The sequence below is a fragment of the Oncorhynchus mykiss genome, chromosome 13, assembly GCF_057628025.1.
Source record: "Oncorhynchus mykiss isolate SJ-2025 chromosome 13, ASM5762802v1, whole genome shotgun sequence".
NCBI classification, from domain to species: Eukaryota; Metazoa; Chordata; class Actinopteri; order Salmoniformes; family Salmonidae; genus Oncorhynchus; species Oncorhynchus mykiss.
Genome location: NC_143034.1, coordinates 85,248,871 through 85,275,988, shown reverse-complemented (window position 1 = coordinate 85,275,988; position 27,118 = coordinate 85,248,871). Strand labels below are relative to the sequence as shown.

The 27,118-nt window shown below is 43.1% G+C and overlaps 1 protein-coding gene across 1 annotated transcript in view; it reads left to right on the top strand.

Moving 5' to 3' along the window:
* Positions 1-27,118, top strand: part of LOC118947901 (unconventional myosin-XV) — a 212,756-nt gene that overhangs the window by 10,344 nt on the left and 175,294 nt on the right. The window contains exons 2-8 of the mRNA XM_090194383.1: positions 5,719-5,801; positions 5,894-5,957; positions 14,132-14,241; positions 16,850-16,924; positions 19,906-19,996; positions 20,085-20,090; positions 22,542-22,645. Coding sequence (XP_090050509.1) covers positions 5,719-5,801; positions 5,894-5,957; positions 14,132-14,241; positions 16,850-16,924; positions 19,906-19,996; positions 20,085-20,090; positions 22,542-22,645 — 533 coding nt within the window. The remainder of the gene's footprint in view (positions 1-5,718; positions 5,802-5,893; positions 5,958-14,131; positions 14,242-16,849; positions 16,925-19,905; positions 19,997-20,084; positions 20,091-22,541; positions 22,646-27,118) is intronic.

The following is a 27,118-nucleotide window of genomic DNA, read 5'->3' as shown; positions in this document are numbered from 1 at the left end:
ATTTTCATCAATGTGTCAAGAGATATGGTTAAGAAACTTGAGTGTCTCCCTTGATCCTAGGTCCTGGCAGTTGTGCAGACTCAGGACAACTGAGCTTTGGAGGACTACACAGATTTAAAGAGGAGTCCGTAATTTGCTTTCTAATGATCATAATCTTTTCCTCAAAGAAGTTCATTAATTTATTACTGCTGAAGTGAAAGCCATCCTCTCTTGGGGAATGCTGCTTTTTAGTTAGCTTTGCGACAGTATCAAAAATACATTTAGGATTGTTATTATTTTCCTCAATTAAGTTGGAAAAATAGGATGATCGAGCAGCAGTAAGGGCTCTTCGGTACTGCACGGTACTGTCTTTCCAATCTAGTTGGAAAACTTCCAGTTTGGTGTGGCGCCATTTCCGTTCCAATTTTCTGGAAGCTTGCTTCAGAGCTCGGGTATTTTCTGTATACCAGGGAGCTAGTTTCTTATGACAAATGTTTTTAGTTTTTAGGGGTGCGACTGCATCTAGGGTATTGCGCAAGGTTAAATTGAGTTCCTCAGTTAGGTGGTTAACTGATTTGTGTCCTCTTATGTCCTTGGGGAAGGCAGAGGGAGTCTGGAAGGGAATCAAGGAATCTTTGGGTTGTCTGAGAATTTATAGCACGACTTTTGATGATCCTTGGTTGGGGTCTGAGCAGATTATTTGATGTGATTGCAAACTTAATAAAATGGTGGTCCGATAGTCCAGGATTATGAGGAAAAACATTAAGATCCACAACGTTTATTCCATGGGACAATACTAGGTCCAGAGTATGACTGTGACAGTGAGTAGGTCCAGAGACATGTTGGACAAAAACCACTGAGTCAATGATTGCTCCGAAAGCCTTTTGGAGTGGGTCTGTGGATTTTTTCCATGTGAATATTAAAGTCCCCAAAAATTTGAATATTATCTGCCATGACTACAAGGTTTGATTGGAATTCAGGGAATATGGCCCAGGAGGCCTGTAAACAGTAGCTATAAAAAAATAGATTTGGCTCCATAGATTTCATGGCTAGAAGCTCAAAAGACAAAAACTGTAACGCACTTCTATAAGTAGTGGGTGTGGAGTCAGGCACAGGAAGCAGACAGTAAAGAACAATGTTTTATACCGGGGCAGGAAAAATGGCCAAAACACCAGGCGCAATAACAAGACCGTCCCAAAACCAGGACCCAACCAGAAAACAAAGGAAACAACCACAAACATAAACAGAGGAAAAATAAGCCTGCACAAAGAGCAGGTGGGCTTAAACAGCCCAACTAAAACCTAAACAAGAAACAGGTGTAACCAATAAGACAAAACCAACAGAAAAGGGAAAGGGGTCGGTGGCAGCTAGTAGACCGGTGACAACGATCACCGAGCGCCGCCCGAACAGGGAGAGGACAAAGAATGAGTTTTTTGTTGTTATAAATTGACATTTGCTATCGTAAATGTTAGCTACACCTCCGCCTTTGCGGGATGAGTAGGGGATATGGTCACTAGTGTGACACAGTTACACTCGCCAGTTTTGGCTTTAGCCAGCACCATCTTCAGATTGTCCTTAACGTCGGTAGCCCTGCCCCCTGGTAAACAGTGTATGATCGTTGGATGATTCGTTTTAAGTCTAATACTGCGTGTAATGGAGTCACCAATGTCTAAGGTTTTCAATTTGTCAGAGCTAATGATGGGAGGCTTTGGCATCTCAGACCCCGTTACGGGAGGAGTAGAGACGAGAAGGCTCGGCCTCGGACTCCGACTCGTTGCTTAATGGGGAAAACCGGTTGAAAGTTTCTGTCGGCTGAATGAGCGACACCGAAGCCATGAGAAAATTGTCTGGCTGCGGGGACCGTGCGAGGGGATTTATACTACTATCTGTACTTACTGGTGGCACAGACGCTGTTTCATCCTTTCCTACACTTAAATTACCCTTACCTAACTATTGTGTATGAAGCTGGGCTTGCAGCACAGCTATCCTCGCCGTAAGGTGATCGTTCTCCTGTATATTATGTGTACAGTGACTGCAATTAGAAAGCATCATGTTAATGTTACTACTTAGCTTCGGCTGTTGGAGGTCCTGACGAACCACGTCCAGATAAAGCGTCTGGAGTGAAAAAGTTGAATGAAAAAAGTTGAGCGAGGGGAAAAACAAAAAATATAAACGGTAATTAAAAAGTAAAAACCGTGAAGTTGTCAGGTAGCAAAGTAAGGTTAGCAACAAAACGCAAAGCAATACATCAAATCAAATCAAATTTATTTGTCACATACACATGGTTAGCAGATGTTAATGCGAGTGTAGCGAAATGCTTGTGCTTCTAGTTCCGACAATGCAGTAATAACCAACGAGTAATCTAACCTAACAATTCCAAAACTACTACCTTATACACACAAGTGTAAAGGGATAAAGAATATGTACATAAAGATATATGAATGAGTGATGGTACAGAGCGGCATAGGCAAGATGCAGTAGATGGTATCGAGTACAGTATGTACATATGAGATGAGTAATGTAGGGTATGTAAACATTATATTAAGTAGCATTGTTTAAAGTGGCTAGTGATATATTTTACATCAATTTTCATCAATTCCCATTATTAAAGTGGCTGGAGTTGAGTCAGTGTGTTGGCAGCAGCCACTCAATGTTAGTGGTGGCTGTTTAACAGTCTGATGGCCTTGAGATAGAAGCTGTTTTTCAGTCTCTCGGTCCCAGCTTTGATGCACCTGTACTGACCTCGCCTTCTGGATGATAGCGGGGTGAACAGGCAGTGGCTCGGGTGGTTGTTGTCCTTGATGATCTTTATGGCCTTCCTGTGACTCGGGTGGTGTAGGTGTCCTGGAGGGCAGGTAGTTTGCCCCCGGTGATGCGTTGTGCAGACCTCATTACCCTCTGGAGAGCCTTCCGGTTCTTGGCGGAGCAGTTGCCGTACCAGGCGGTGATACAGCCCGCCAGGATGCTCTCGATTGTGCATCTGTAGAAGTTTGTGAGTGCTTTTGGTGACAGGCCGAATTTCTTCAGCCTCCTGAGGTTGAAGAGGCGCTGCTGCGCCTTCTTCACGACGCTGTCTGTGTGGATGGACCAACACAGTTTGTCCGTGATATGTACGCAGAGGAACTTAAAACTTACTACCCTCTCCACTACTGTCCCGTCGATGTGGATAGGGGGGTGTTCCCTCTGCTGTTTCCTGAAGTCCACAATCATCTCCTTTGTTTTGTTGACGTTGAGTGTGAGGTTATTTTCATGACACCACACTCCGAGGGCCCTCCTCCCTGTAGGCCGTTTCGTCGTTGATGGTAATCAAGCCTACCACTGTAGTGTCGTCCACAAACTAGATGATTGAGTTGGAGGCGTGCATGGCCACGCAGTCATGGGTGAACAGGGAGTACAGGAGAGGGCTCAGAACGCACCCTTGTGGGGCCCCAGTGTTGAGGATCAGCGGGGTGGAGATGTTGTTACCTACCCTCACCACCTGGGGGCGGCCCGTCCGGAAGTCCAGTACCCAGTTGCACAGGGCGGGGTCGAGACCCAGGGTCTCGAGCTTGATGACGAGTTTGGAGGGTACTATGGTGTTAAATGCTGAGCTGTAGTCGATGAACAGCATTCTCACATAGGTATTCCTCTTTTCCAGATGGGTTAGGGCAGTGTGCAGTGTGGTTGAGATTGCATTGTCTGTGGACCTATTTGGACGGTAAGCAAATTGGAGTGGGTCTAGGGTGTCAGGTAGGGTGGAGGTGATATAGTCCTTGACTAGTCTCTCAAAACACTTCATGATGACGGAAGTGAGTGCTACGGGGCGGTAGTCGTTTAGCTCAGTTACCTTAGCTTTCTTGGGAACAGGGACAATGGTGGCCCTCTTGAAGCATGTGGGTACAGCAGACTGGGATAATGATTGATTGAATATGTCCGTAAACACACCAGCCAGCTGATCTGCGCATGCTCTGAGGGACGCGGCTGGGGATGCCGTCTGGGCCTGCAGCCTTGCGAGGGTTAACACGTTTAAATGTTTTCCTCACGTCGGCTGCAGTGAAGGAGAGTCCGCAGGTTTTGGTTGCGGGCCGTGTCAGTGGCACTGTATTGTCCTCAAAGCGGGCAAAAAGTTATTTAGTCTGCCTGATAGCAAGACATCCTGGTCCGTGACTGGGCTGGTTTTCTTTTTGTAATCCGTGATTGACTGTAGACCCTGCCACATACCTCTTGTGTCTGAGCCGTTGAATTGTGACTCTACTTTGTCTCTATACTGACGCTTGGCTTGTTTGATTGCCTTGTGGAGGGAATAGCTACACTGTTTGTATTCGGTCATGTTTCCGGTCACCTTGCCCTGGTTAAAAGCAGTGGTTCGAGCTTTCAGTAAACAAGTCTGCAAGTTGTGAAATTATGAAACAAAACACACTATCATTCACAAGCGCATACCACTGGTAGTACTGGTATGATAAGGTACTACTGCTACGATAAGGTACCACCGGTAACGTGGGTACGATAAGGCAATACTGGTACGATAAGGCAATACTGGTACGATAAGGCAATACTGGTACGGTAAGGTAATACTGGTACGATAAGGTAATACTTGTAATACTGGTACGATAAAGTAATACTGGCACGATAAGGTACTACTGGTACGATAAGGTACCACCGGTAACATGGGTACGATAAAGTAATATTGGTACGGTAAGGTAATACTGGTACGATAAGGTAATACTTGTAATACTGGTACGATAAAGTAATACTGGCACGATAAGGTAATACTGGTACGATAAGGTAATACTGGTACGATAAGGTAATACTGGTATGATAAAGTAATACTGGTACGATAAGGTAATACGGTCATGATAAGGTGATACTGGTACGATAAGGTAATACTGGTAATACTGGTACGATAAGGTAATACTGGTATGATACGGTAATACTGGCAATACCGATACGATAAGGTAATACCGGTACACTAAGGTAATATCGGTACGATAAGGTAATAGCGGATGATAAGGCAATACTGGTACGATAAGGCAATACCGGTAATACCGGTATGATAAGGTAACACTGTTAATACTGGTACGATAATGTAATACCGGTATGATACGGTAATACTGGCAATACCGATACGATAAGGTAATACCGGTACACTAAGGTAATATCGGTACGATATGGTAACACTGGTAATACTGGTACGATAAGGTAATACCCGCATGATAAGGTAATACTGGTAATAATGGTATGATAAGGCAATACTGGTAATACTGGTACGATAAGGTAATACTGGTATGATAATGTAATACTGGTAATACTGGTACAATAAGGTAATAGCAGTAATACTGGCACGATAAGGTAATACTGGTAATACTGGTACGATAAGGTAACACTGGTATAATAAGGTAATACTGGTAATACTGGTACGATAAGGTAACACTGGTATGATAAGGTAATACTGGTACGATAAGGTAACACTGGTATGATAAGGTAATACTGGTAATACTGGTACGATAAGGTAATACTGGTATGATAATGTAACACTGGTAATACTGGTACAATAAGGTAATAGCAGCAATACTGGCACGATAAGGTAATACTGGTAATACTGGTACGATAAGGTAACACTGGTATGATAAGGTAATACTGGTAATACTGGTACGATAAGGTAATACTGGTACGATAAGGTAATACCGGAATGATAAGTGGTACTGGATGCGATGTCTTGTGAATGTCGGTAGATGAACTCAACGGTGTGTCTGTGTGTAGATGTACTCCATCCGCAGCCTGCCCAGCATGGTGTACCGGGAGCAGCCAGAGGAAGACGGAGTAGAGGACATGACGCAGCTGGAGTGAGAACACAACACAACACAACAGCCTTATTTAAAGGATGCGGAAGCTGCTATTTCAGCTGGTCTGTGTGCTTCTGTGTCTGTTGTTCCAGGGAGCTGTCTGAGGGATCTGTGCTGCTCAACCTGAAGAAGAGGTTTGAGAGAGAGATCATCTATGTGAGTTTACTAACAACTCACTGGACACTGTACGCCCATTACCTGATAAACTAATAACATTCACACATGTCCCTCTATCCCCTGTACAGACGTATAGCTAGGATCCTGTTGTGTGTGTGTGTGTGTGTGTGTGTGTGTGTGTGTGTGTGTGTGTGTGTGTGTGTGTGTGTGTGTGTGTGTGTGTGTGTGTGTGTGTGTGTGTCTGTACAGTGGTGGAAAAATTTCCCAATTGTCATACTTGAGTAAAAGTATAGATACCTTAATAGAAAATGACTCAAATTAAAGTGAAAGTCACCCAGTAAAATACTACTTTAGTAAAAGTCTAAAAGTATTTGGTTTTAAATATACTAAAGTATCAAAAGTAAAAGTATAAATAATTTGAAATTCCTTTTATGAAGCAGACGGCAGCATATTGTTTATTATTTATTTACAGATGGCCAGGGGCGAAAAGTCAGACATCATTTACAGATAGCCAGGGGCGAAAAGTCAGACATCATTTACAGATAGCCAGGGGCGAAAAGTCAGACATCATTTACAGATAGCCAGGGGCGAAAAGTCAGACATCATTTACAGATAGCCAGGGGCGAAAAGTCAGACATCATTTACAGATAGCCAGGGGCGAAAAGTCAGACATCATTTACAGATAGCCAGGGGCGAAAAGTCAGACATCATTTACAGATAGCCAGGGGCGAAAAGTCAGACATCATTTACAGATAGCCAGGGGCGAAAAGTCAGACATCATTTACGGATAGCCAGGGGCGAAAAGTCAGACATCATTTACGGATCGCCAGGGGCGAAAAGTCAGACATCATTTACGGATCGCCAGGGGCGAAAAGTCAGACATCATTTACGGATCGCCAGGGGCGAAAAGTCAGACATCATTTACGGATAGCCAGGGGCGAAAAGTCAGACATCATTTACGGATAGCCAGGGGCGAAAAGTCAGACATCATTTACGGATCGCCAGGGGCGAAAAGTCAGACATCATTTACAGATAGCCAGGGGCGAAAAGTCAGGCATCATTTACAGATAGCCAGGGGCGAAAAGTCAGACATCATTTACAGATAGCCAGGGGCACACTCCAACAGTCAGACATCATTTACAGATAGCCAGGGGCGAAAAGTCAGACATCATTTACAGATAGCCAGGGGCGAAAAGTCAGACATCATTTACAGATAGCCAGGGGCGAAAAGTCAGACATCATTTACAGATAGCCAGGGGCGAAAAGTCAGACATTATTTACAGATAGCCAGGGGCGAAAAGTCAGACATCATTTACAGATAGCCAGGGGCACACTCCAAAAGTCAGACATCATTTACAGATAGCCAGGGGCACACTCCAAAAGTCAGACATCATTTACAGATAGCCAGGGGCACACTCCAAAAGTCAGACATCATTTACGGATCGCCAGGGGCGAAAAGTCAGACATCATTTACGGATAGCCAGGGGCGAAAAGTCAGACATCATTTACGGATAGCCAGGGGCGAAAAGTCAGACATCATTTACGGATCGCCAGGGGCGAAAAGTCAGACATCATTTACAGATAGCCAGGGGCGAAAAGTCAGGCATCATTTACAGATAGCCAGGGGCGAAAAGTCAGACATCATTTACAGATAGCCAGGGGCACACTCCAACAGTCAGACATCATTTACAGATAGCCAGGGGCGAAAAGTCAGACATCATTTACAGATAGCCAGGGGCGAAAAGTCAGACATCATTTACAGATAGCCAGGGGCGAAAAGTCAGACATCATTTACAGATAGCCAGGGGCGAAAAGTCAGGCATCATTTACAGATAGCCAGGGGCGAAAAGTCAGGCATCATTTACAGATGGCCAGGGGCGAAAAGTCAGACATCATTTACAGATGGCCAGGGGCGAAAAGTCAGACATCATTTACAGATCGCCAGGGGCGAAAAGTCAGACATCATTTACAGATAGCCAGGGGCGAAAAGTCAGGCATCATTTACAGATCGCCAGGGGCGAAAAGTCAGACATCATTTACAGATAGCCAGGGGCGAAAAGTCAGACATCATTTACAGATGGCCAGGGGCGAAAAGTCAGACATCATTTACAGATCGCCAGGGGCGAAAAGTCAGACATCATTTACAGATAGCCAGGGGCGAAAAGTCAGGCATCATTTACAGATCGCCAGGGGCGAAAAGTCAGACATCATTTACAGATAGCCAGGGGCGAAAAGTCAGACATCATTTACAGATAGCCAGGGGCGAAAAGTCAGACATCATTTACAGATAGCCAGGGGCACACTCCAAAAGTCAGACATCATTTACAGATAGCCAGGGGCACACTCCAACAGTCAGACATCATTTACAGATAGCCAGGGGCACACTCCAACAGTCAGACATCATTTACAGATAGCCAGGGGCGAAAAGTCAGACATCATTTACAGATAGCCAGGGGCACACTCCAAAAGTCAGACATCATTTACAGATAGCCAGGGGCGAAAAGTCAGACATCATTTACAGATCGCCAGGGGCGAAAAGTCAGACATCATTTACAGATAGCCAGGGGCACACTCCAAAAGTCAGACATCATTTACAGATAGCCAGGGGCACACTCCAAAAGTCAGACATCATTTACAGATAGCCAGGGGCACACTCCAAAAGTCAGACATCATTTACGGATAGCCAGGGGCACACTCCAAAAGTCAGACATCATTTACAGATAGCCAGGGGCACACTCCAAAAGTCAGACATCATTTACAGATCGCCAGGGGCACACTCCAAAAGTCAGACATCATTTACAGATAGCCAGGGGCACACTCCAAAAGTCAGACATCATTTACAGATAGCCAGGGGCACACTCCAAAAGTCAGACATCATTTACAGATAGCCAGGGGCACACTCCAAAAGTCAGACATCATTTACAGATAGCCAGGGGCACACTCCAAAAGTCAGACATCATTTACAGATAGCCAGGGGCACACTCCAAAAGTCAGACATCATTTACAGATAGCCAGGGGCGAAAAGTCAGACATCATTTACAGATAGCCAGGGGCACACTCCAAAAGTCAGACATCATTTACAGATAGCCAGGGGCACACTCCAAAAGTCAGACATCATTTACAGATCGCCAGGGGCTCCAAAAGTCAGACATCATTTACAGATAGCCAGGGGCGAAAAGTCAGACATAATTTACAGATAGCCAGGGGCACACTCCAAAAGTCAGACATCATTTACAGATAGCCAGGGGCACACTCCAAAAGTCAGACATCATTTACAGATAGCCAGGGGCGAAAAGTCAGACATCATTTACAGATAGCCAGGGGCACACTCCAAAAGTCAGACATAATTTACAGATAGCCAGGGGCACACTCCAAAAGTCAGACATCATTTACAGATCGCCAGGGGCACACTCCAAAAGTCAGACATCATTTACAGATAGCCAGGGGCACACTCCAAAAGTCAGACATCATTTACAGATAGCCAGGGGCACACTCCAAAAGTCAGACATCATTTACAGATAGCCAGGGGCTCCAAAAGTCAGACATAATTTACAGATCGCCAGGGGCACACTCCAAAAGTCAGACATCATTTACAGATAGCCAGGGGCACACTCCAAAAGTCAGACATCATTTACAGATAGCCAGGGGCACACTCCAAAAGTCAGACATCATTTACGGATAGCCAGGGGCACACTCCAAAAGTCAGACATCATTTACAGATAGCCAGGGGCACACTCCAAAAGTCAGACATCATTTACGGATAGCCAGGGGCACACTCCAAAAGTCAGACATCATTTACAGATAGCCAGGGGCACACTCCAAAAGTCAGACATCATTTATAGATAGCCAGGGGCACACTCCAAAAGTCAGACATCATTTACAGATAGCCAGGGGCACACTCCAAAAGTCAGACATAATTTACAGATCGCCAGGGGCACACTCCAAAAGTCAGACATCATTTACAGATAGCCAGGGGCACACTCCAAAAGTCAGACATCATTTACAGATAGCCAGGGGCACACTCCAAAAGTCAGACATCATTTACAGATAGCCAGGGGCACACTCCAAAAGTCAGACATCATTTACAGATAGCCAGGGGCACACTCCAAAAGTCAGACATCATTTACAGATAGCCAGGGGCACACTCCAAAAGTCAGACATCATTTACAGATAGCCAGGGTCACACTCCAAAAGTCAGACATCATTTACAGATAGCCAGGGGCACACTCCAAAAGTCAGACATCATTTACAGATAGCCAGGGGCACACTCCAAAAGTCAGACATCATTTACAGATAGCCAGGGGCACACTCCAAAAGTCAGACATCATTTACAGATAGCCAGGGGCACACTCCAAAAGTCAGACATCATTTACAGATAGCCAGGGGCACACTCCAAAAGTCAGACATCATTTACAGATAGCCAGGGGCACACTCCAAAAGTCAGACATCATTTACAGATAGCCAGGGGCACACTCCAAAAGTCAGACATAATTTACAGATAGCCAGGGGCACACTCCAAAAGTCAGACATCATTTACAGATAGCCAGGGGCACACTCCAAAAGTCAGACATCATTTACAGATCGCCAGGGGCACACTCCAAAAGTCAGACATCATTTACAGATAGCCAGGGGCACACTCCAAAAGTCAGACATCATTTACAGATAGCCAGGGGCACACTCCAAAAGTCAGACATCATTTACAGATAGCCAGGGGCACACTCCAAAAGTCAGACATCATTTACAGATAGCCAGGGGCACACTCCAAAAGTCAGACATCATTTACAGATAGCCAGGGGCACACTCCAAAAGTCAGACATCATTTACAGATCGCCAGGGGCACACTCCAAAAGTCAGACATAATTTACAGATAGCCAGGGGCACACTCCAAAAGTCAGACATCATTTACAGATAGCCAGGGGCACACTCCAAAAGTCAGACATCATTTACAGATAGCCAGGGGCACACTCCAAAAGTCAGACATCATTTACAGATCGCCAGGGGCACACTCCAAAAGTCAGACATCATTTACAGATAGCCAGGGGCACACTCCAAAAGTCAGGCATCATTTACAGATAGCCAGGGGCACACTCCAAAAGTCAGACATCATTTACAGATCGCCAGGGGCACACTCCAAAAGTCAGACATCATTTACAGATCGCCAGGGGCACACTCCAAAAGTCAGACATCATTTACAGATCGCCAGGGGCACACTCCAAAAGTCAGACATCATTTACAGATAGCCAGGGGCACACTCCAAAAGTCAGACATCATTTACGGATAGCCAGGGGCACACTCCAAAAGTCAGACATCATTTACAGATAGCCAGGGGCACACTCCAAAAGTCAGGCATCATTTACAGATAGCCAGGGGCACACTCCAAAAGTCAGACATCATTTACAGATCGCCAGGGGCACACTCCAAAAGTCAGACATCATTTACAGATCGCCAGGGGCACACTCCAAAAGTCAGACATCATTTACAGATCGCCAGGGGCACACTCCAAAAGTCAGACATCATTTACAGATAGCCAGGGGCACACTCCAAAAGTCAGACATCATTTACGGATAGCCAGGGGCACACTCCAAAAGTCAGACATCATTTACAGATCGCCAGGGGCACACTCCAAAAGTCAGACATCATTTACAGATCGCCAGGGGCACACTCCAAAAGTCAGACATCATTTACAGATAGCCAGGGGCACACTCCAAAAGTCAGACATCATTTACGGATAGCCAGGGGCACACTCCAAAAGTCAGACATCATTTACAGATAGCCAGGGGCACACTCCAAAAGTCAGACATCATTTACGGATAGCCAGGGGCACACTCCAAAAGTCAGACATCATTTACAAACCAAGCATGTGTGTTTAGTGAGTCTGCCAGGTCAGAGGCAGTAGGGATGACCAGGGATGTTGTCTTGATCAGAGGCAGTAGGAATGACCAGGGATGTTCTCTTGATCAGAGGTAGTAGGGATGACCAGGGATGTTGTCTTGATCAGAGGCAGTAGGGATGACCAGGGATGTTCTCTGTTTAGTGAGTCCTCCAGATCAGAGACAGTAGGGATGACCAGGGATGTTCTCTTGATCAGAGGCAGTAGGGATGAACAGGGATGTTCTCTTGATCAGAGGCAGTAGGGATGTTCTCTTGATCAGAGGCAGTAGGGATGACCAGGGATGTTCTCTTGATCAGAGGCAGTAGGGATGACCAGGGATGTTCTCTTGATCAGAGGCAGTAGGGATGTTCTCTTGATCAGAGGCAGTAGGGATGACCAGGGATGTTCTCTTGATCAGAGGCAGTAGGGATGACCAGGGATGTTCTCTTGATCAGAGGCAGTAGGGATGACCAGGGATGTTCTCTTGATCAGAGGCAGTAGGGATGACCAGGGATGTTCTCTTGATCAGAGGCAGTAGGGATGTTCTCTTGATCAGAGGCAGTAGGGATGAACAGGGATGTTCTCTTGATTAGAGGCAGTATGGATGACCAGGGATGTTCTCTTGATCAGAGGCAGTAGGGATGTTCTCTTGATCAGAGGCAGTAGGGATGAACAGGGATGTTCTCTTGATTAGAGGCAGTAGGGATGACCAGGGATGTTCTCTGTTTAGTGAGTCCTCCAGATCAGAGGCAGTAGGGATGACCAGGGATGTTCTCTTGATCAGAGGCAGTAGGGATGACCAGGGATGTTCTCTGTTTAGTGAGTCCTCCAGATCAGAGGCAGTAGGGATGTTCTCTTGATCAGAGGCAGTAGGGATGACCAGGGATGTTGTCTTGATCAGAGGCAGTAGGGATGACCAGGGATGTTGTCTTGATCAGAGGCTGTAGGGATGACCAGGGATGTTCTCTTGATCAGAGACAGTAGGGATGACCAGGGATGTTCTCTGTTTAGTGAGTCCTCCAGATCAGAGGCAGTAGGGATGACCAGGGATGTTCTCTTGATCAGAGGCAGTAGGGATGACCAGGGATGTTCTCTTGATCAGAGGCAGTAGGGATGACCAGGGATGTTCTCTGTTTAGTGAGTCCTCCAGACCAGAGGCAGTAGGGATGACCAGGGATGTTCTCTGTTTAGTGAGTCCTCCAGATCAGAGGCAGTAGGGATGACCAGGGATGTTCTCTTGATCAGAGGCAGTAGGGATGTTTTTACTTAAGTACTTTACACCACTGTGTGTGTAACATCTTTCCCCTGTCTCAGACATACACCACTGTTCAAAAATTTGGGGTCACTTAGAAATGTCCCTGTTTTAGAAAGAAAAGCACATTTTTAGTCCATTAAAATAACATCAAATTGATCAGAAATACAGTGTAGACATTGTTAATGTTGTAAATGACTATTGTAGCTGGAAACAGCTGATGTTTTAATGGAATATCTACATAGGCGTACAGAGGCCCATTATCAGTAACCATCACTCCTGTGTTCCAATGGCACGTTGTGTTAGCTAATCCAAGTTTATCATTTTATAAAGGCTAGTTGATCATTAGAAAACCCTTTTGCGATTATGTTAGCACAGCTGAAAACTGTTGTCCTGATTAAAGAAGCAATGAAACTGGCCTTCTGTAGACTAATCAAGTATCTGGAGCATCAGCATTTGTGGGTTCGATTACAGGCTCAAAATGGCCAGAAACAAAGACCTTTCTTCTGAATCTCGTCAATCTATTCTTGTTCTGAGAAATTAAGTCTATTCCATGCGAGAAATTGCCAAGAAACTGAAGATCTCGTACAACGCTGTGTACTACTCCCTTCAAAGAACAGATCAAACTGGCCCTGACCAGAATAGAAAGAGGAGTGGGATGCCCCGGTGCACAACTGAGCAAGAGGACAAGTACATTAGTGTCTAGTTTGAGAAACAGACGCCTCACAAGTCCTCAGCTGGCAGCTTCATTAAATAGTACCCGCAAAACACTAGTCTCAACGTCAACAGTGAAGAGGCGACTCTGGGTTGCTGGCCTTCTCTCTAGCCTCAGTGAACCCCTATAAGATGTTCAACATGTATCTCTCTGTCTCTAGTCATATATAGGAAGTATCCTGGTCTCAGTGAACCCTCTAGACATATATAGGTAGTATCCTGGTCAACATGTATCTCTCTGTCTCTAGTCATATATAGGTAGTATCCTGGTCTCAGTGAACCCTCTAGACATATATAGGTAGTATCATGGTCTCAGTGAACCCTCTAGACATATATAGGTAGTATCCTGGTCAACATGTATCTCTCTGTCTCTAGACATATATAGGTAGTATCCTGGTCTCGGTGAACCCCTATAGGATGTTTAACATGTACGGAACTGACATGGTGCTGAAGCACAAGGGAACCGCTCTGGGAGAGAACCCTCCGTAAGAACACTTCCTGTTCCTGTGTTGTTGTGATGCGTGTCTGTTTGTTAGAAGTGTATGTGTGTGTGTGTGTGTGTGTGTGTGTGTGTGTGTGTGTGTGTGTGTGTTGTGTGTCTATGTGTGTATGTGTTAATGCAATGTAGCGTGTGTGTGTGTTGTTGGTGTATTGTGTGTATTAGTGGTGTGTTATTGGTGTATTGTGTGTATTATTGGTGTATTGTGTGTTATTGGTGTATTGTGTGTTATTGGTGTATTGTGTGTATTAGTGGTGTGTTATTGGTGTATTGTGTCTGTTATTGGTGTGTTATTGGTGTATTATTGGTATGATATTGGTGTATTGTGTTATTGAAAAATTATTGGCGTATTATTGGTGTAATGGTGTGTTTTTGGTGTATTATTGGTGTATTGTGTGTATTATTGGTGTATTGTGTGTTATTGGTGTATTGTGTGTGTTATTGGGGATGTTTGTGTGTTATTGGTGTATTGTGTGTATAATTGGTGTATTATTGGTGTGTTATTGTGTGTTATTGGTGTATTATTGGTGTAGTATTGGTGTATTGTGTGTATTATTGGTGTATTATTGGTGTGTTATTGTGTGTTATTTGTGTATTATTGATGTATTGTGTGTATTATTGGTGTGTTATTGTGTATTATTGGTGTATTATTGGTGTATTTTGTGTATTATTGGTGTATTATTGGTGTAATGTGTGTATTATTGGTGTATTGTGCGTGTTATTGGTGTTTTATTGGTGTATTGTGTGTTATTGGTGTATTGTGTGTGTTATTGGTGTATTATTGGTGTGTTAGTGGTGTATTGGTGTATTATTGGTGCATTGTTGGTGTATTGGTGAATTATTGGTGTATTGTGTGTGTTATTGGTGTATTGGTGAATTATTGTTGTATTATTGGTGTGTTATTGGTCTATTAGTGGTGTATTGTGTGTTATTGGTGTATTATTGGTGTACTATTGGTGTATTGTGTGTGTTATTGGTGTATTATTGGTGTGTTATTGGTGTATTGTGTGTGTTATTGGTGTATTGTGTGTTATTGGTGTATTATTGGTGTACTATTGGTGTATTGTGTGTGTTATTGGTGTATTATTGGTGTGTTATTGGTGTATTGTGTGTGTTATTGGTGTATTGTGTGTATTGTGTGTTATTGATGTGTTATTGGTGTATTGTGTGTTATTGGTGTGTTATTGGTGTATTGTGTGTGTTATTGGTGTATTGTGTGTGTTATTGGTGTATTGTGTGTGTTATTGGTGTGTTGTGTGTGTTATTGGTGTATTGTGTGTGTTATTGGTGTATTGTGTGTATTGTGTGTTATTGTTGTGTTATTGTGTATTATTGGTGTATTATTGGTGTATTATTGGTGTATTTTGTGTATTATTGATGTGTTATTGGTGTGTTGTGTGTGTTATTGGTGTATTATTGGTGTATTGTGTGTGTTATTGGTGTATTGTGTATTATTGGTGTGTTATTGGTGTATTGTGTGTGTTATTTGTGTATTGTGTGTTTTATTGGTGTATTATCGGTGTATTGTGTGTGTTATTGGTGTATTGTGTGTGTTATTGGTGTTATTGGTGTACTGTGTGTATTATTGGTGTATTGTGTGTATTATTGGTGTATTGTGTGTATTATTTGTGTATTGTGTTTGTTATTGGTGTATTGTGTTTTTTATTGGTGTATTGTGTGTATTGTGTGTAATATTGGTGTATTATTGGTGTATTGTGTGTGTTATTGGTGTATTGTGTGTATTATTGGTGTATTGTGTGTGTTATTGGTGTATTGTGTGTGTTATTGGTGTTATTGGTGTATTGTGTGTATTATTGGTGTATTGTGCGTTATTGGTGTATAGTGTGTATTATTGGTGTATTGTGTGTATTATTGGTGTATTGGTGTGTTATTGGTGTATTGTGTGTGTTATTGGTGTATTGTGTGTGTTATTGGTGTTATTGGTGTACTGTGTGTATTCTTGGTGTATTGTGTGTATTATTGGTGTATTGTGTGTGTTATTGGTGTATTGTGCGTTATTGGTGTATAGTGTGTATTATTGGTGTATTGTGTGTATTATTGGTGCATTATTGGTGTATTATTGGTGTATTGTGTGTGTTATTGGTGTATTGTGTGTGTTATTGGTGTTATTGGTGTACTGTGTGTATTATTGGTGTATTGTGTGTATTATTGGTGTATTGTGCGTTATTGGTGTATAGTGTGTATTATTGGTGTATTGTGTGTATTATTGGTGTATTATTGGTGTATTGTGTGTGTTATTGGTGTATTGTGTGTGTTATTGGTGTTATTGGTGTACTGTGTGTATTATTGGTGTATTGTGTGTTATTGGTGTATTGTGTGTATTATTGGTGTATAGTGTGTATTATTGGTGTATTGTGTGTTATTGGTGTATAGTGTGTATTATTGGTGTATTGTGTGTTATTGGTGTATAGTGTGTATTATTGGTGTATTGTGTGTTATTGGTGTACTGTGTGTATTATTGGTGTATTGTGTGTTATTGGTGTATAGTGTGTATTATTGGTGTATTGTGTGCTAAATGATGTGTTATTCATGCTACTGTTTTATCTTTGTGTCCATTCTGTGGTCCTCCTCAGACACCTGTTTGCCATAGCAAACGTCTCCTACACCAAAATGATGGATGCCAAACAGAATCAGGTTATTATAATCAGGTGACTACACAACACAGCTACTTCCTCCTGATACGCTCTAGCCCAGCGTTTCCTAAACTTGGTCCTGGGGACCCAGATGGGAGGAAAGGAACCCCCCCATCTGGGACTCTCTAGCTGTGTTCTGACGGACCCCCCCTGTTTGGGACACTCTAGCTGTGTTCTGACGGACCCCCCCCCCCCATCTGGGACACTTTAGCTGTGTTCTGACGGACCCCCCCTGTCTGGGACTCTCTAGCTGTGTTCTGACGGACCCCCCCCCCCCCCCCCCCTGTCTGGGACTCTCTAGCTGTGTTCTGACGGGCCCCCCCCTGTTTGGGACACTCTAGCTGTGTTCTGACGGACCCCCCCCATCTGGGACACTTTAGCTGTGTTCTGACGGACCCCCCCTGTCTGGGACACTCTAGCTGTGTTCTGACGGACCCCCCCTGTCTGGGACTCTCTAGCTGTGTTCTGACGGACCCCCCCCCCTGTCTGGGACTCTCTAGCTGTGTTCTGACGGACCCCCCCTGTTTGGGACACTCTAGCTGTTGTCTGACGGACCCCCCCCCCCCCTGTTTGGGACTCTCTAGCTGTTGTCTGACGGACCCCCCCCCCTGTTTGGGACACTCTAGCTGTTGTCTGACGGAGACATCTGTAAGGAAAGACCAGCCATGTCTGTGCCGGTATCATATCATGTCTCAGAGGGAGTGTGAAGTTGGCCCAGTGAGCACATTCCAGCGTTAAGTTTCAGCTCTCCGTCTCTGGTTAACTGAAAACCTCCCCGTTACCGTCACCCTACACCGAGCACACAGGTCCACTCTGGACTGGATCATAATGATGGTGTTTAGTGGTAAGCTGTTGGCAGGGGAGGTAAGGAAAGGCTTGTTGTTTTTTGACCTTCATTTTGACAGGGAAGTCATTCTGAGACCAGGGTATCTTTTCCAGATGAGCCCTGCAGAAACACATCCAACACATACCAAATCAAATGAAACAGACAGGTTTATCTGAACGACCCAGGAGGACCAGAACATCTCAGCTCTGTAACCTGTTCCCCATAAAGGGCCCCAAAACACTAAAATCAGCTTTACCCAACTCTGTGGAGACCGAAGGGGCCTCCAGTGTTATTGAGACCAGGGTTGGTCATTTGGAAGTCTACATTGAATTAATGTTGATAGATACATAGGAAGTTTCTGCCTGAATGATTTGTAAATAAACACAAGAGAATGCTGCTCTTTCCTTACATGCAAAGAGGCCCAACCCACTTTTTAATACAAAACACAATGGTGAGTTCTAGAACCATCACCAGTAATAAACCTCAGGGAACAATGGTGAGTTCTAGAACCATCACCAGTAATAAACCTAAAGGAACAATGGTGAGTTCTAGAGCCATCACCGGTAATAAATCTAAGGGAACAATGGTGAGTTCTAGAACCATCACCAGTAATAAACCTCAGGGAACAATGGTGAGTTCTAGAGCCATCACCGGTAATAAATCTAAGGGAACAATGGTGAGTTCTAGAACCATCACCAGTAATAAACCTAAGGGAACAATGGTGAGTTCTAGAACCATCACCAGTAATAAACCTAAGGGAACAATGGTGAGTTCTAGAACCATCACCAGTAATAAACCTAAGGGAACAATGGTGAGTTCTAGAACCATCACCAGTAATAAACCTAAGGGAACAATGGTGAGTTCTAGAACCATCACCGGTAATAAACCTAAGGGAACAATGGTGAGTTCTAGAACCATCACCGGTAATAAACCTAAGGGAACAATGGTGAGTTCTAGAACCATCACCGGTAATAAATCTAAGGGAACAATGGTGAGTTCTAGAACCATCACCAGTAATAAACCTCAGGGAACAATGGTGAGTTCTAGAACCATCACCAGTAATAAACCTAAGGGAACAATAGTGAGTTCTAGAACCATCACCGGTAATAAACCTAAGGGAACAATGGTGAGTTCTAGAACCATCACCGGTAATAAATCTAAGGGAACAATGGTGAGTTCTAGAACCATCACCAGTAATAAACCTCAGGGAACAATGGTGAGTTCTAGAACCATCACCAGTAATAAACCTAAGGGAACAATGGTGAGTTCTAGAACCATCACCGGTAATAAATCTAAGGGAACAATGGTGAGTTCTAGAACCATCACCAGTAATAAACCTCAGGGAACAATGGTGAGTTCTAGAACCATCACCAGTAATAAACCTAAGGGAACAATGGTGAGTTCTAGAACCATCACCGGTAATAAACCTAAGGGAACAATGGTGAGTTCTAGAACCATCACATGTAATAAACCTCAGGGCCCAATGGTGATTTCTAGAACCATCACCGGCAATAAACCTAAGGGAACAATGGTGAGTTCTAGAACCATCACCAGTAATAAACCTAAGGGAACAATGGTGAGTTCTAGAACCATCACCAGTAATAAATCTAAGGGAACAATGGTGAGTTCTAGAACCATCACCAGTAATAAATCTAAGGGAACAATGGTGAGTTCTAGAACCATCACCAGTAATAAACCTCAGGGAACAATGGTGAGTTCTAGAACCATCACCAGTAATAAACCTAAGGGAACAATGGTGAGTTCTAGAACCATCACCGGTAATAAACCTAAGGGAACAATGGTGAGTTCTAGAACCATCACAGGTAATAAACCTCAGGGCCCAATGGTGAGTTCTAGAACCATCACCGGCAATAAACCTAAGGGCACAGTGGAAAACAGCATCTAGGGGTTTAAGTATAGTGCTGCGTGCATATAGATAATATCCCCAGAATCTAAAATAGACATAGAAGTGTCCTGGACAATTTCCTTCCTATTAACAAAAGTCAGACATGCTTTGTTTCTGTAAAAGAAACCAACCTTGACCAACTTCTTCACTGAAAAAAAGCATGCGTCTTGTTTGTACTTAGCACTAACTTCAGATCCACTAGTGACCTGTGTGTTGGTGGTGTTTTAGTGTTTATATTGACATTAAGTTCTGTGTGTGTTTCAGTGGGGAGAGTGGATCAGGGAAGACTGAGGCTACTAAGCTGCTGCTGCGTTACCTAGCAGCAATACATCACAAACACAACATTACACAACAGGTAAACACTCACACACACTCTCACACACACTTCTGTATCCTAACCTTGTCTTCCTGTGTCTGACTCCCTGTGTCTCTGTGCTAATCAGATTAAGGTAGCTGGTTTCTGCATGCCTCTCTGTCTGTCAGTGTTCAGTAAAGCTTGGTTTGTGTCCAAATTACCATACTATCATATTCCATTCTATTACCATACTATCATATTCCATTCTATTACCATACTATCATATTCCATTCTATTACCATACTATCATATTCCATTCTATTACCATACTATCATTCCATTCTATTACCATACTATCATTCCATTCTATTACCATACTATCATATTCCATTCTATTACCATACTATCATATTCCATTATATTACCATACTATCATTCCATTCTATTACCATACTATCATATTCCATTCTATTACCATACTATCATATTCCATTCTATTACCATACTATCATTCCATTCTATTACCATACTATCATTCCATTCTATTACCATACTATCATATTCCATTATATTACCATACTATCATTCCATTCTATTACCATACTATCATTCCATTATATTACCATACTATCATATTCCATTCTATTACCATACTATCATTCCATTATATTACCATACTATCATATTCCATTCTATTACCATACTATCATTCCATTATATTACCATACTATCATTCCATTCTATTACCATACTATCATTCCATTCTATTGCCATTGTGACTGTGTCTCTGTTGTGACTGTGTCTCTGCTGTACTGTTGTGACTGTTCTGACTGTGTCTCTGTTTACTGTTGTGACTGTTCTGATTGTCTCTGCGCTGTGCTGTTGTGACTGTTCAGACTGTGTCTCTGTTTACTGTTGTGACTGTCTCTGCGCTGTGCTTTTGTGACTGTTCTGACTGTGTCTCTGCTATACTGTTGTGACTGTTCTGACTGTGTCTCCACTATCTGTGTTCTGTAGAGTAGCTAGCTACACTGTCTACATGTTCTAACTGCTATTCTGTAGAGTAGCTAGCTATCTGCATTTTCTACCTGCTGTGTTCTGTAGAGTAGCTAGCTGTCTGCATGTTCTACCTGCTGTGTTCTGTAGAGTAGCTAGCTCCACTGTCTGCATGTTCTACCTGCTGTGTGCTGTAGAGTAGCTAGCTACACTGTCTGCATGTTCTACCTGCTGTGTTCTGAAGAGTAGCCAGCTACACTGTCTGCATGTTCTACCTGCTGTGTTCTGTAGAGTAGCTAGCTCCACTGTCTGCATGTTCTACCTGTTGTGTTCTGAAGAGTAGCTAGCTGTCTGCATGTTCTACCTGCCTGCATGTTCTACCTGCTGTGTTCTGAAGAGTAGCCAGCTACACTGTCTGCATGTTCTACCTGCTGTGTTCTGTAGAGTAGCTAGCTCCACTGTCTGCATGTTCTACCTGCTGTGTGCTGTAGAGTAGCTAGCTACACTGTCTGCATGTTCTACCTGCTGTGTTCTGAAGAGTAGCCAGCTACACTGTCTGCATGTTCTACCTGCTGTGTTCTGTAGAGTAGCTAGCTCCACTGTCTGCATGTTCTACCTGTTGTGTTCTGAAGAGTAGCTAGCTGTCTGCATGTTCTACCTGCCTGCATGTTCTACCTGCTGTGTTCTGAAGAGTAGCCAGCTACACTGTCTGCATGTTCTACCTGCTGTGTTCTGTAGAGTAGCTAGCTCCACTGTCTGCATGTTCTACCTGCTGTGTTCTGTAGAGTAGCTTGCTCCACTGTCTACATGTTCTACCTGCTGTGTTCTGTAGGGTAGCTAGCTGTCTGCATGTTCTACCTGCTGTGTTCTGTAGAGTAGCTAGCTCCACTGTCTACATGTTCTACCTGCTGTGTTCTGTAGAGTAGCTAGCTGTCTGCATGTTCTACCTGCTGTGTTCTGTAGAGTAGCTAGCTCCACTGTCTACATGTTCTACCTGCTGTGTTCTGTAGAGTAGCTAGCTGTCTGCATGTTCTACCTGCTGTGTTCTGTAGAGTAGCTAGCTACACTGTCTGCATGTTCTACCTGTGGTGTTCTGTAGAGTAGCTAGCTACACTGTCTGCATGTTCTACCTGCTGTGTTCTGAAGAGTAGCTAGCCACACTGTCTGCATGTTCTATCTGCTGTGTTCTGAAGAGTAGCTAGCTGTTTGCATGTTCTACCTGCTGTATTCTGTAGAGTAGGTAGCTACACTGTCTACATGTTCTACCTGCTGTGTCCTGAAGAGTAGCTAGCTGTCTACATGTTCTACCTGCTGTGTTCTGTAGAGTAGCTAGCTGTCTGCATGTTCTACCTGCTGTGTTCTGTAGAGTAGCTAGCTGTCTACATGTTCTACCTGTTGTGTTCTGTAGAGTAGCTAGCTGTCTACACGTTCTACCTGTTGTGTTCTGTAGAGTAGCTAGCTGTCTACATGTTCTACCTGTTGTGTTCTGTAGAGTAGCTAGCTGTCTACATGTCTACCTGCTGTGTTCTGTAGAGTAGCTAGCTACACTGGACTTGTTCTACATGATGATATTTTCATTCTGATGTTTTATCTCTGAATACGTTGCCAGATTCTTGAGGCAGCTCCTCTTCTAGAATCCTTTGGAAATGCCAAAACAGTTCGCAACGACAACTCCAGTCGCTTCGGCAAATACGTGGAGATCTATCTGGAGGAGTGAGTATAATCTGGTATATATAGATCTATCTGGAGGAGTGAGTATGATCTGGTATATATAGATCTATCTGGAACAGTGAGTATGATCTGGTATATATAGATCTATCTGGAGGAGTGAGTATGATCTGGTATATATAGATCTATCTGGAGGAGTGAGTATGATCTGGTATATATAGATCTATCTGGAGGAGTGAGTATGATCTGGTATATATAGATCTATCTGGAGGAGTGAGTATGATCTGGTATATATAGATCTATCTGGAGGAGTGAGTATGATCTGGTATATATAGATCTATCTGGAGGAGTGAGTATGATCTGGTATATATAGATCTATCTGGAGGAGTGAGTATGATCTGGTATATATAGATCTATCTGGAGGAGTGAGTATGATCTGGTATATATAGATCTATCTGGAGGAGTGAGTATGATCTGGTATATATAGATCTATCTGGAGGAGTGAGTATGATCTGGTATATATAGATCTATCTGGAGGAGTGAGTATGATCTGGTATATATAGATCTATCTGGAGGAGTGAGTATGATCTGGTATATATAGATCTATCTGGAGGAGTGAGTATGATCTGGTATATATAGATCTATCTGGAGGAGTGAGTATGATCTGGTATATATAGATCTATCTGGAGGAGTGAGTATGATCTGGTATATATAGATCTATCTGGAGGAGTGAGTATGATCTGGTATATATAGATCTATCTGGAGGAGTGAGTATGATCTGGTATATATAGATCTATCTGGAGGAGTGAGTATGATCTGGTATATATAGATCTATCTGGAGGAGTGAGTATGATCTGGTATATATAGATCTATCTGGAGGAGTGAGTATGATCTGGTATATATAGATCTATCTGGAGGAGTGAGTATGATCTGGTATATATAGATCTATCTGGAGGAGTGAGTATGATCTGGTATATATAGATCTATCTGGAGGAGTGAGTATGATCTGGTATATATAGATCTATCTGGAGGAGTGAGTATGATCTGGTATCTATAGATCTATCTGGAGGAGTGAGTATGATCTGGTATATATAGATCTATCTGGAACAGTGAGTATGATCTGGTATATATAGATCTATCTGGAGGAGTGAGTATGATCAATAACTCTATCCTCTGGTCTATAACCTCTATCCTCTGGTCTATAACCTCTATCCTCTGGTCTATAACCTCTATCCTCTGGTCTATAACCTCTATCCTCTGGTCTATAACCTCTATCCTCTGGTCTATAACCTCTATCCTCTGGTCTATTACCTCTATCTATAACCTCTATCCTCTGGTCTATAACCTCTATCCTCTGGTCTATAACCTCTATCTATAACCTCTATCCTCTGATCTATAACCTCTATCCTCTGGTCTATAACCTCTATCCTCTGGTCTATAACCTCTATCCTCTGGTCTGTAACCTCTATCCTCTGGTCTATAACCTCTATCCTCAGGTCTATAACCTCTATCTTCTGGTCTATAACCTCTATCCTCTGGTCTATAACCTCTATCCTCTGGTCTATAACCTCTATCTATAACCTCTATCCTCTGGTCTATAACCTCTATCCTCTGGTCTATAACCTCTATCTATAACCTCTATCCTCTGATCTATAACCTCTATCCTCTGGTCTATAACCTCTATCCTCTGGTCTATAACCTCTATCCTCTGGTCTGTAACCTCTATCCTCTGGTCTATAACCTCTATCCTCTGGTCTATAACCTCTATCTTCTGGTCTATAACCTCTATCCTCTGGTCTATAACCTCTATCTTCTGGTCTATAACCTCTATCCTCTGGTCTATAACCTCTATCCTCTGGTCTATAACCTCTATCTATAACCTCTATCCTCTGGTCTATAACCTCTATCCTCTGGTCTATAACCTCTGGTCTATAACCTCTATCCTCTGGTCTATAACCTCTATCCTCTGGTCTATAACCTCTATCCTCTGGTCTATAACCTCTATCCTCTGGTCAACATCCTCTATCCTCTGGTCTATTACCTCTATCTATAACCTCTATCCTCTGGTCTATAACCTCTATCCTCTGGTCTATAACCTCTATCCTCTGGTCTATAAACTCTATCCTCTGGTCTGTAACCTCTATCCTCTGGTCTATAACCTCTATCCTCTGGTCTATAACCTCTATCTTCTGGTCTAAAACCTCTATCCTCTGGTCTATAACCTCTATCTTCTGGTCTATAACCTCTATCCTCTGGTCTATAACCTCTATCCTCTGGTCTATAACCTCTATTTATAACCTCTATCCTCTGGTCTATAACCTCTATCCTCTGGTCTATAACCTCTGGTCTATAACCTCTATCCTCTGGTCTATAACCTCTATCCTCTGGTCTATAACCTCTATCCTCTGGTCTATAACCTCTATCCTCTGGTCTATAACCTCTATCCTCTGGTCAACATCCTCTATCCTCTGGTCTATTACCTCTATCTATAACCTCTATCCTCTGGTCTATAACCTCTATCCTCTGGTCTATAACCTCTATCCTCTGGTCTATAAACTCTATCCTCTGGTCTATTACCTCTATCCTCTGGTCTATAACCTCTATCCTCTGGTCTATTACCTCTATCCTCTGGTCTATAACCTCTATCCTCTGGTCTATTACCTCTATCCTCTGGTCTATATCCTCTATCCTCTGGTCTATTACCTCTATCCTCTGGTCTATAACCTCTATTTATAACCTCTATCCTCTGGTCTATAACCTCTATCCTCTGGTCTATAACCTCTGGTCTATAACCTCTATCCTCTGGTCTATAACCTCTGGTCTATAACCTCTGGTCTATAACCTCTATCCTCTGGTCTATAACCTCTATCCTCTGGTCTATAACCTCTATCCTCTGGTCTATTACCTCTATCCTCTGGTCTATAACCTCTATCCTCTGGTCTATTACCTCTATCCTCTGGTCTATATCCTCTATCCTCTGGTCTATTACCTCTATAACCTCTGGTCTATAACCTCTATCCTCTGGTCTATAACCTCTATCCTCTGGTCTATAACCTCTATCCTCTGGTCTATAACCTCTATCCTCTGGTCAACATCCTCTATCCTCTGGTCTATTACCTCTATCTATAACCTCTATCCTCTGGTCTATAACCTCTATCCTCTGGTCTATAACCTCTATCCTCTGGTCTATAAACTCTATCCTCTGGTCTGTAACCTCTATCCTCTGGTCTATAACCTCTATCCTCTGGTCTATAACCTCTATCTTCTGGTCTATAACCTCTATCCTCTGGTCTATAACCTCTATCTTCTGGTCTATAACCTCTATCTTCTGGTCTATAACCTCTATCCTCTGGTCTATAACCTCTATCCTCTGGTCTATAACCTCTATTTATAACCTCTATCCTCTGGTCTATAACCTCTATCCTCTGGTCTATAACCTCTGGTCTATAACCTCTATCCTCTGGTCTATAACCTCTATCCTCTGGTCTATAACCTCTATCCTCTGGTCTATAACCTCTATCCTCTGGTCTATAACCTCTATCCTCTGGTCAACATCCTCTATCCTCTGGTCTATTACCTCTATCTATAACCTCTATCCTCTGGTCTATAACCTCTATCCTCTGGTCTATAACCTCTATCCTCTGGTCTATAAACTCTATCCTCTGGTCTATTACCTCTATCCTCTGGTCTATAACCTCTATCCTCTGGTCTATTACCTCTATCCTCTGGTCTATAACCTCTATCCTCTGGTCTATTACCTCTATCCTCTGGTCTATATCCTCTATCCTCTGGTCTATTACCTCTATCCTCTGGTCTATAACCTCTATTTATAACCTCTATCCTCTGGTCTATAACCTCTATCCTCTGGTCTATAACCTCTGGTCTATAACCTCTATCCTCTGGTCTATAACCTCTGGTCTATAACCTCTGGTCTATAACCTCTGGTCTATAACCTCTATCCTCTGGTCTATAACCTCTATCCTCTGGTCTATAACCTCTATCCTCTGGTCTATTACCTCTATCCTCTGGTCTATAACCTCTATCCTCTGGTCTATTACCTCTATCCTCTGGTCTATATCCTCTATCCTCTGGTCTATTACCTCTATCCTCTGGTCTATAACCTCTATCCTCTATCTATATCCTCTTTCCTCTGGTCTATTACCTCTATCCTCTGGTCTATAACCTCTATCCTCTATCTATAACCTCTATCCTCTATCTATAACCTCTATCCTCTATCTATAACCTCTATCCTCTGGTCTATAACCTCTATCCTCTATCTATAACCTCTATCCTCTATCTATAACCTCTATCCTCTATCTATAACCTCTATCCTCTGGTCTATAACCTCTATCCTCTATCTATAACCTCTATCCTCTGGTCTATATCCTCTATCCTCTGGTCTATTACGTCTATCCTCTGGTCTATAACCTCTATCCTCTATCTATAACCTCTATTCTCTATCTATATCCTCTATCCTCTGGTCTATTACCTCTATCCTCTGGTCTATAACCTCTATCC